The sequence below is a fragment of the Uloborus diversus genome, chromosome 4 (assembly GCF_026930045.1).
Source record: "Uloborus diversus isolate 005 chromosome 4, Udiv.v.3.1, whole genome shotgun sequence".
In the NCBI taxonomy this organism is placed as follows: domain Eukaryota; kingdom Metazoa; phylum Arthropoda; class Arachnida; order Araneae; family Uloboridae; genus Uloborus; species Uloborus diversus.
The window spans coordinates 150,562,637-150,573,510 of NC_072734.1; the positions used below are offsets into that span (position 1 = coordinate 150,562,637).

Below are 10,874 nucleotides of genomic sequence, written 5' to 3' on the forward strand. Positions count from 1 at the left end.
AAATACATCAATAAATTTGAGTAGCGAAAATGTACGTCTTTGGTGTGATTCTTTTTTCGAAACCCAATATTTCCTTTACTTCCTACGAGGGTGTAAAGTTTTCCCTACTCTGCTCTTTTCTACTTATGCAAAGTAAAAAAGACCCTCGAAAGACTAGCGCAGCATTTAATAGAGATTCAAAAGATAATGGAATAAATATTAGCTCATCTACTGTTTGGAGACACCTTTTTGCAGCCTGTCGGGGCCAGCCTATCGGCAGATGAAGAGACAGCTTCTGGACCAAAGAATGAAGAAAAGGCGCTACTTGTGGAAGTTAAAATATAGGAATTGGACTGCTGAATATTGGAAGAAAATACTATTTAGCGACGAAAGTAATTTCACTGTCCTAGGCCAAAGAACTCAACACGTGCAGGGGAAAGAACATGAACCTAATTGTAAAACTCTCTCTAAAGAATACGTTTTTGGGTTGTTTCGGTTACGATGGGGTTGATTCTTTGCAGCCTGTTTAGGGTATGATGTGCTCTGAGCAATATACAGTCGAACTTCCATATATTGAACTTCCACATATCGAAATTTTCTATATATCGAAATTTCAGCAAATTTCTATGTTCATATCATAGAAAAATTGTTTCTATATATCGAAAAAATCTCTATATATAGAAATTTTTTTCGAGACATTCGTAGATTTTTTTTTTCCACTTCAGACTGTTTGTCTCATGAAAAATGAAAATTTGGGGAGAAAATTATGTTCACTGAAGGTTGCTACGAAACTCATAAGGAATCTTGGTTTGATGGGTGTGTAGATAGGTAGTTTCTCCGTTCTGGAGTTCTTAAATTCCCTCAAGTTTATTTCAAATTTAAGTTGTAACCAGTAACACTGTAAAATCAGTTTCAAGTTATCCCTTTTGTCTGTTGATTATCATTCCTAGTTTTTTTAGCTTCAGTAAAAATCATTCAAATAAAGTAGATTGATTTTTTACTTTTCTCTCGATATCACTGTCAAAACAAAACCCCCCTAATGTTGCGAATCAAGTTAATTGCAGAAGAATGAAGATGTATGACGGCGCAAAAATATAATTTCTGTATTTTTTTTATTTTTTAACTTTCGTTTAATCCGTTGCTCGTATAAATTAGAAATTGGATTTTATACACGAAAATTAGCTTTAATTTTAAAGGTTTTAGGAGATTTGTACGATAAAATAAGATCGTTTCTATATATCGAAATTTCTATATATCGAATTTTTTTCCAGAAATTTGCTACTTCGATATAAGGAGGTCCGCCTCCCATTCTGGGGAAAAAAGGTTTTATCAGAGTTGAAAAAACGATATCCAGATGGAACGGGGACTTTTCAGCAGAATTTAGACTGTTTCTATTCTTCCGAAATGGTCAAGAAATTCATGTCTAAGATCCAAATTGAGACATTTGTATGGTCTGGGAACTTCCCTGTTATCAAGCCAATTGAAAATCCTTGAGATATATGCAAAAATAGTCGATTGAATACGGGACTGTTCAACCACGGAAAAGAAAATAACTACTCTAATTCATGTTTGGAACAAGGACCAAAATGTTATAAATGACTGTAAAAAAATAATAATAGTGGATTCCATGCCGAATCGAAATCAAATGTTAGTAAAAAGTTTTTGGACATCATGTTATGCACTAAAAACTTTCGGTTTTATATAAATTTAAATAAAATTCCTTTTCTTCTTAGTTTTCTCAACTTTTCGAGTTTGTTTCAATTAATTTGCACAAGGGCGTACCTTAGAATTCTCATTCACTGGTCTGGCGTACTGAAGTCAGTCCATTCGTGCCCATATGCAAAATTTTAAGGGGGAGGGGGGTGCTCAGATATTTTCCCCATGGTTTAGCAGGATATTTTGCCCATAGAATCCGATTTCAGTACAGATTGGAATCATAAAAATTTTACATTTTTAATAACTTTAGCAATCGACGGAGAAGAAATGTTTTTACAATTTTGAAAACAAAAAGTACTAAAAGCAAGGAAGTTCAAATTTTTAGGGGGGGGGGGGGGCTTGAGCCCCCATTTGTCCCACCCCATATGAGCGACTATGGGTCGGTCCGCTGGAAACCTGAACCGGTTCTCGGATTTTTACCTCTCCGTGTTTAAAAAAAAATCTCTGATTCAGAAAAACTTTGAATAAAAACATATGTTTTGTTTTTGAAAGGTGAAATCTTTGACAATACTTTTGACATAATAGATTTTAAGACCTGTTACCCATAATTTTGATTTTGACAGTTGGAAGCATAGGAGTTTCCTCTCATTTTCTCGTTACGTCTTCTTTTTTTTTTTCTTTTTAACTGGACTTGGTTTTGTTCTTATTTTTTTTATTTAAAAAAATAATAATATTCTGACTTTTCAAAGTTTCACTTACTCTGGGACATAAGTGAAATATTGCTTACCTTTAGGTTTAAATATTCTGTAAATAAATAATAGTAAAAACTAACTTATTATTTATGATAACTGATTAGTTATGGGCATGGTTAAGGCAGTTGCGTTCACGGCACGGGTATCACCCGGGGCCGTCATTTGTGGTAACATCCCCTCCCCCCTACACACCTACCCAAAAAAACCTTTAATGTTTTAAGTAAACATGAGATTCATACAATTTTCAGTTCTTTTTTTCATGTGGTGTAGCGAAAGTTAAAATTAAAAAACAAGAATAAGTTAGGAAATCATCTTATGTAAAATTTTCAATAAATGCATATCTAACCACCCCCTCTGCACGAAATCGTGCTCCATTTTTAAAGAAATATAATGACCCAGGATGGGTCATTATATTTCTTCAAAAAATCAACTAACGAAGGGGAGAGGAGGGGTCCTCTCCCCTTCGGTAGTGACGCTACTAGTTAAGGTTTTTTTTTTTAGAATTTGGATTGTTGTTCAACTGTTTTGTTGCAGTTTCAGTTTATGAAAAAACCTAAAACTCAGGGTGTTAGAACTTAGAAATTACACTGTTAAAACTGTAAAAAATTCCTTAAATTTCAACTGTGTTTGCAATAAATTGGAATGAACTGGTATGACTAGTTACGATCACACCCACTTAGTTATGGGCACATTAAAAACACGTAATGATCATGCTAGCTGAATTCAATTATTTTCAGAAATGTAATAAAATAATCCCCAGGAATATTAAAACACTTATTTTTCTCACAATATAATCAACTTCAACTTATCTTGATTTACCAATTCGAGAAACATTAAAGTTAGAAAATGGGTATCTAACAAATCACTTTTGAAAGGTTCGTCTGCACAGCAACAACAACATATATATATATATATATATATATATATATATATATATATATATATATATATATATATATATATATATATATATATATATATATATATATATATATATATATATATATATATATATATATATATATATATATATATATATATATTATGGTCAGGTCATCTCACCAGAACCAGATGTATTAAGTTCTGTGAATGCAATTTGTGTTCATTCAATTAACATTCGCCAAACTAATTTCCTCTTTCCTTTGTGTTGTTGCAGGGACCTTCTTAGCTGCCTTAACCGTGCTCTGTGGCTGCCCGACGGAGTACGACGACAAGTGCACGGCCTTCCTGTACAACGTCCTAGCCTCACTCCTGCAACTGTTCACCGCGCTAATCGTGGTCGGATGGGTGTGGAGCATCATGTGGGGTATCACCTTCGTCAGCATCAGCAGTGAGTATTAACAAATTTCCTAGTTTTGCCTAGACATATCTCTCTATCTAGTCCAAAAGTAACAATTCAGTTTCAAACTGAGCATGTTTAATGAAGGAGAAGGGGAACATAAATAAATGGGAATTTAATGAAGTTCAATATGACAACCCCTCTTGTTAACACACAGAGATCAACGTTCCGCCATGGAACGAAACACGTCCTTTAGTTGATCACCTGCGATGGTGCTGACTGTTTCCACGAGCTTTATACTGTTAAAACTGTTGGTTGTTGTATATGGCCTCTTTTAGAGTGAAATGCTGTAGCACCATCGGTACCTCCGTAATAGTGCCAATTGACTTCTTATGGCCCCCTTATGTGAGCTTTGAAGGTGCAGTTCACTTCCGTATGACACACTGTGGCACCTCTAAGAGCATCATTTGGCTCCCTCTGTTAATTTCAAGAGTGCCATAAAGACCCAAAAAGCACCTATAAGAGGTTGCCACTGGTACTACATCGTTTTATCCTCATTAGTGCCGTATGCAACCCGCAGTTTTTACTGTACGCGCAGCTGATGCAGACTTGTGATGTAGGGGATGCTGCTGTACCCACGGACGGATTTACCTACGGATGTTGGTCGGGAAATTCCGGGTATTGTCGAGAGAGATCGGGTGGGGCTCCAACACGTGTGTTTCAGCCTTCTCCAGTGTCTCAGGAAGTTTCAGCGCCATCAAACGAACAAGTAAGATTCTAGCACAATTTTTCGGTTTTAGTAGGATCTAAGTAAAAAAAAAAACATGAACAACTTCTTTTTTTTACATCTTGGATTGTATTATTCATTATCGTTGTAGGTATCATGTTGTCCAATGTTTTTAAGGTGCTGTTTCTGATTTTTGATGTGATAAAACTGTGATCCTGCCGATGTGACTGGCTTGCAAAACCAAAATGGCTTACCTTTGTACCCAAGGACACTTAACCATGTGTATCCACGGACAGCAATTTTTAGTGCCTTGGGTCACACCTGAGTTTTCTTACAATGTGAAGTACCTCAAAATGGTGCCTTGTTATCAACGTCCGAAATTTACTTTCAACAGTAATTGATGATCTTTAAGTAGGGCTTGAAGCCCCAGCTGTTGTAGGATCTACAGACCTTCAATACCAGCTGTTTTCATTTGAAGTCGACTTTTTCGGGGTTTTTGTTGGGTTAATCTACACTGAGTTTTTTGAAATGGGTTAATTTAGTTGAAAGTTTCAAGTTTCGTATAAATTGAAGTCATTATATAGGTACATAGAAAGTCATACTTGTCATGTATCTAGTTAATTTTTTGTTTAAAAACATATTAGGCTCTCTTAAGAGTAGCATTATTTTTAAAGAGTTAACTGATGTTAAAAATCAAGGATAATTAAAAAAAGTGAAAAAACCTTAGGTATTCGGAGTTTGATTTCTGCTAGATTTTTTTTGTTTAGTGTTATTTTCAATGGATGTTTAAAGATCTATTTCAATATAAAATAGCTCATGAAAGGTATTGAGTTAACTAGATCTATTTATTTATTTACTTTTATGTGTCCAGGGGTACAAAGACCCCTGTTCTTAGGGTGAACGGGGTGTTGTACTCACAGACAAAAAAGTGATAGCAAAAAAAAAAAAAAAATTCTTTTGCAGTTGAAAGCTTTGAAATTTTCACCTGACAAAAATTGCCAAATTAGATGATAAGTTGTAGATTCTGCCAGAAAATTTTACCGATCGATTATCCGTTCACAGAGACCAGAAAAAATTGAAAAGTCAATTTTGTCCGTGGGTACAGCAGCTTATCCTGCACGAGATATTCAACCCCAAGAAAAGCAGTTACGGGGTGTTAGATCAGTTGAGTTCTCTAGATTGGTGACTGTTTTCTGTAATTTCGATGGTATAGTTGACTCACTACTGCATATGTGTTACCACTATTTCCCTGAAATAAAGGCTATTCTTTCTTGCAAAAAAAAATATTTTGTCAAACACTTGTGAAAGAAATTAATAATTAGTATTTAAATCGAAATTGATCGTTATTTTTGGAACCGGGGGGAACACACAGGAACACACAGGATGCGTTATAACTCTTGTTTAATACCCCAGTAGATCATGTAAAATGTCATATGGAGCACAGTTCAATTGGTCTAATCTCCAGTTGTTTTGCAGATTGGTAGTAGACCGAAAAATGCAGAAATTTGAAAAATATCTCTATATCTGTATTGCTAAAAACCAGGGCTGCGCAGTCAAAGTCGAAGTCAAAGAGTCAAAGTCGGGCTGGTTTTGTAGTAAAGAAATCAGGGTAAGAGTTAGGATTCGATGGTTTAGAATTCTTAGAGTCGGAACCGGTCATTTTCCCTCTAAATCCACAACTCTGCCAGTGCTTTCGGAGTCGAAGTCGAATTTTCTAAAATTCCAGGAATTGGAATCGGAGCAGGAATCGGTCATTTTCCCTCCGACACCGCAGCGCTGCCAAAAACTATTCTACTAAAAACGTTACAAAGTAGAGGAAGGAAAAAAAATCATTAAAAAGAATTAAGAGCAGAGAAGCAAAGCGTCCTTCATGCTTAATTCAGGAAACGATTGTAGTAGAAGCTCGAAAAGAAGTATCATCAATAACTAAAATCAATCTTGCTAACAAGTGCAGTCGCAAATCTTGTGGGAAGAAGAAGCTAACTCACTCTAATGCTTTCAGATAACCGTGAAACGCAACGATGCTATGAAATTATTGGTACTTAAAATGTCGTCTTAAAGTTGTGCTTAGTTGAACATATTTTCGTTGTTTAATGCTAGACAATAAAGATTAGATTTATTGTTTTAGCGGAGTTTTAAAAAGATTTTCTAATAGTTTTGGTTTTTTTACTTCCTTTTCCAAAAAAGGAAGTATTGTATTCGCGAAAAAATTTTCACTCAAAATTCGACCTTAATTTCCATTTTGCTCACCCCCGAATCGATGTTTAGTTTTTTTTTTTTTTTTTCAACCAGACCACACGCGGATAAGGGCCTAAGAACGTATGGACACGCGAAATATCCATTTTCACGATTCCCGAGTTAATTACAACGAGTTTTCTCGTGATGTCCGTATGTGCGTATGTATGTCGCATAACCCAAGAACGGTATGTCCTAGAAAGTTGAAATTCGGTACGTAGACCCCAAGTGGGGCTTAGTTGTGCACATCTCTTTTTGGTTGCATTCAGGTGTCTCTAAAGGGGGATTTTGCCCCTTTTTTGGTGAAAATCATTGTTAATTTCGATGCAAGCTCAAGTGGTGTTATAATTTGGCTGACACTTGGCGATATATCGCCAGTTTTTTGGTCGCCAAGTTTTGTCGTCAACATGGCGACAAATTTGGCGGATTTTTTTTCTTTTCTTTTAAAAAAATCTGGTTTCAATTTGGCCATTGTTGGTGATGTTTAGAGAGTAAACTATTGAATCACATTAAAATTGCCAATAATGAGGAAATGACATTAAATTGGAGTAAAAGGAAGTCATGTGATGCACACATCAGCTCGTTTCCTTTTCTTTTTGATTGAAAAAAGAAAAAAAAAAAGCTTCTCGTGCAGTGTAAAAATGTTTGTGCAACCTTGCTCCATAAAATTGGTGATACCTTAGCTGCCTCGGCTGCTCTGGAGTAACTTAACTGATATAACTGGCGTAAAGTTACACATTGCCTGTGGAAGGTTACACCATGCTAATGTAACTAAAGCGTAACGTCTCACTTTTGCGTAAGGTTACACCAGAAACGTAAGAGTCCTATTTTACTCTCTGTTGTTCATTAAATACTTTTCGTCGTTTTTTAAAACAGGTTTTGAAATTTCGATTTCTTTTGATTGAATAATTACAAAGTTAATAACAGTTAATTTTTAAAAAGGCAGTTAAAACTATGCTCAAAAATTATTTTGACTGTGAAAACTATTTCAGAATTAATTTAGAACTTAACTCAGGAGAAAATACGATTGCTGTTAAAAAAAATCGACGATACATTGCGGGAAAGTAGGCTCGTTTAGTTCTTGATAATCAATTGTTGATTAAAAACATAATTATACATTAATTCAATTTACGTCTTTAAGAAGAACAAGCATCTGCAAAACATATTCAGGATAGAAGATTGATCAGAATAGTCGCATTAGAAGAGGAGGAAGTCCTTTTTTTCATAATCAGAATTTTATATGAAGTCTTGCATTTTTACACTGTCTCGCATTTGATATTTGCATTGAATTTATTTAATTTCAGCTTAAATTGATACTGCATTCATTGCCTCATAGTCTAAAGACGTATTTTTTTTCAAAGACATGAACGTTTTCTTCCCAAATCAAATAAAATATATAATATATTTAGATTAAAAAAATAGATAAAAATCTTAATAAGATTTTGTATTACAAATCAAGCTAATAGAAGTCAAAAACTGCTAGTGCAAAAAAAAAAAAAAAAAAAGAAAGAAATCATTTATAGCACTTTTCTGTAAAAAAAAAAAAGAACTAAAATTTTGAATCAATTAATTTATTTTTATGAGACTTAGAAAGATTTAAAAAATATTTCGAAAAGCTGGATTCGTTACAACAAAGACAGGAAAACTTTTTGAAAATTTACGTGAGATAAATCATGATACTTTTTTAAAAAAATCAATTTCATTTCTTTGAACTCACTGTTTACCTATTCTGAAAATATATTTTTTTTTAAATTTAATAAAACATTATGGTGCAAACGACTTTAAGTCAGAACACTTTTTGCATCCATTGCGTGATATATGATATTGTTTTTTTTTTCTATACTTTATATTTTATCGAACAAAGAATGTTTCAATAAATTGAGTCTGAGAAAAGAAAGAATATTTTCTTAATCAGTATTTCTATATGCATATCAGTTTTACACATGGATAGACGTGTCTTTAGTATATGTCTCTATTGAAAGAAACTCATGTTTTTTAGAATATTCTCTAAAATGCATGAGAAAAATTTATATTAACGTATCCAGAGCTTCTTAGAGAAAGAACGACCAAAAAAGTCTAAAAGAATTTTTAAAGAATTGGGAATGCCTGTTTCGCAAAACTTTACTTTATGTTAGCAATGCAAAGAGATAGTTTGTGACTAGTCTTTTTATGTATAAATGTTGAAATGGTCAGAGATCAAAAACTTTTAGTTAGTTATTTTTAATTTGCGATTGAAAAAAGAAAATTTCGTAGTTCATAAAATGTTATTTTATCTTCATTCTAAAGAGAATGAGTTTGTTTCTTGTCATTAAATATTAAAGTGCTCTCTTTCAGAATATAGAACAGATTAATTGGAAAGATAAAAATATTTTAAAGAGTAATTTCAGACTAATAAAAAAAGACATGATTAATGTGAAGCTATTAGTGAATCCTGAATTAGTAGGACCAGATAAAAGAATGTTATTAATATAATTATTAATAAAAAGCAATCAACGATAAATTACTATTATATCTAGAGCTCAAAATTTTAACTTCTAGTTTATTTCATCCTTTTTAGGCAGCGAATATTCCATACCTTATTAAAGATTCAAATTAATATACACTGTAAAAATATTCAGGAACTTTTCTGGAAATTAATGGGCAGCTTGTGTGCTTATTTCTTGCCAGTTACTTATCTGGCAAAAAACAGGAAAGTTTCCCCGCTAAAAGTCAGTAACATTCCTGAAATTACTCTGGAATCTTTCTGAAGAATTCAGAAACGCTCCCAATAAAAGCCAGTTATGTTTCTGGAATAAATCAAGAACCTTTCAAGAAAACTTACTTCCCTGATTTACGAGGAGAACTCCTAAAGTAAATGTGACCGAAGCTAAGGCATAATTGTAAGCAAATACTGAATAGCTTATTTTCCGGCAAATCTTGAGCAGCCGCAATATCCAGAGACTGCAGTTTGCCCTCGTTTGAGGCTCAGTCAGCCAAGAAGTATTGTAACTGAGTTGAAGGTAAAACACTTAATAAAGAAGCTGAGTATATCTTTACATTGGTAGATGAAAATATTGTTCACAAAAGTGAGAAGTCTGCATTCATGCAACTTGTAGCTTTTCGTGAACTTTCCGCAAATATACTTTATTTTTTACAGGAAAGTGGTGGAAGTTCGTGAAAATTCGAAACGTAATCAGTGACGTTTAAGAATTTTCTTTCTCTGAATAATGAAAAATTATTGCAGCGTAACTAGCTTTGAAGTTTTATAAAAGTCGGTAATTCAAAATTCGGTTACTTGATTAATTTATTAGTAATACCAATACTTTGCGAAACTACACTTGAAGTAAAATTCGGGGACTTCCAAAGGGGTTGGAGGTTTCAAACATTAAGTCAGACATTTTTAGTAAATGAAGTGTGCTATAAATAACAGTCAATAATCACTTTGATGATAAAATGGAATACCAAATGTTTATGTGTATTAACAACATCTTGTTTTCTTTTTCAGTTACAAAAAAAGAGCATGACATTGTGGCTGCCAGCTTATGATTAAGTGGGTTACTGGAACCCTATTTTTGAACTTATGCTACGAGGAAACGGTTTGAAATCATATGCACAGTCCATTACTTGTGAAACACATTCTGCCCTTACTCACCCGAACTGCAACTGTTTCTTCTGACAGAGAAAGCTCCGTAGCATCTTCTCAACGGAGCTCACTCCAGTGGAGGAAGGGCGACTGACTGAGGACATGTGCTGAGCAGAATCTGTGATAATTGCGAAGAACTGAATGGCAACGCTGCAGGACCTCGATGCATTGCTCTAGAATACCTTAATGAGGTATAATATAGCTCTAAACCAATCAGGAAGAGTTTGATGGTAAATATAAGGGTGAAAACGGGAGTTTTCGATGCTTGTTTTAAGGGGAAAAGGTGGAGCTTGGTGACAGTTTTAAGGATGGAAAGGGGAGATTGACAGCTATTATAAGGATAAAGAGGGGAGTTTGATGCTTGTTTGAAGGGGGAAAAGTGGAACTTGGTGACTGTTTTAAGGATGGAAAGGGGAGATACACTGTTATTATAAGGATAAAGAGGGGAGTTTGATGCTTGTTTTAGGGGGGAAAGGTGGAGCTTGGTGACTGTTTTAAGGATGAAAAGAAGAGATTGATGGTTGTTTTAAGGATAAAGAGGGGAGTTTGATGCTTGTTTTAAGGGGGAAAAGTGGAGCTTGGTGACTGTTTTAAGGATGGAAAGGGGAGATACACGGTTATTAT

At 34.1% G+C, this 10,874-nt stretch overlaps 1 protein-coding gene across 1 annotated transcript in view; it reads left to right on the forward strand.

Annotated features, from left to right (window-relative positions):
- The window catches only part of LOC129220919 (protein stum homolog), a 105,459-nt gene extending 95,209 nt beyond the window's left edge, over window positions 1–10,250 (forward strand). The window contains exons 3-4 of the mRNA XM_054855353.1: window positions 3,544–3,717; window positions 10,113–10,250. Coding sequence (XP_054711328.1) covers window positions 3,544–3,717; window positions 10,113–10,153 — 215 coding nt within the window. The 3' untranslated portion in view covers window positions 10,154–10,250. The remainder of the gene's footprint in view (window positions 1–3,543; window positions 3,718–10,112) is intronic.
- Window positions 10,251–10,874: the final 624 nt, after the last annotated feature.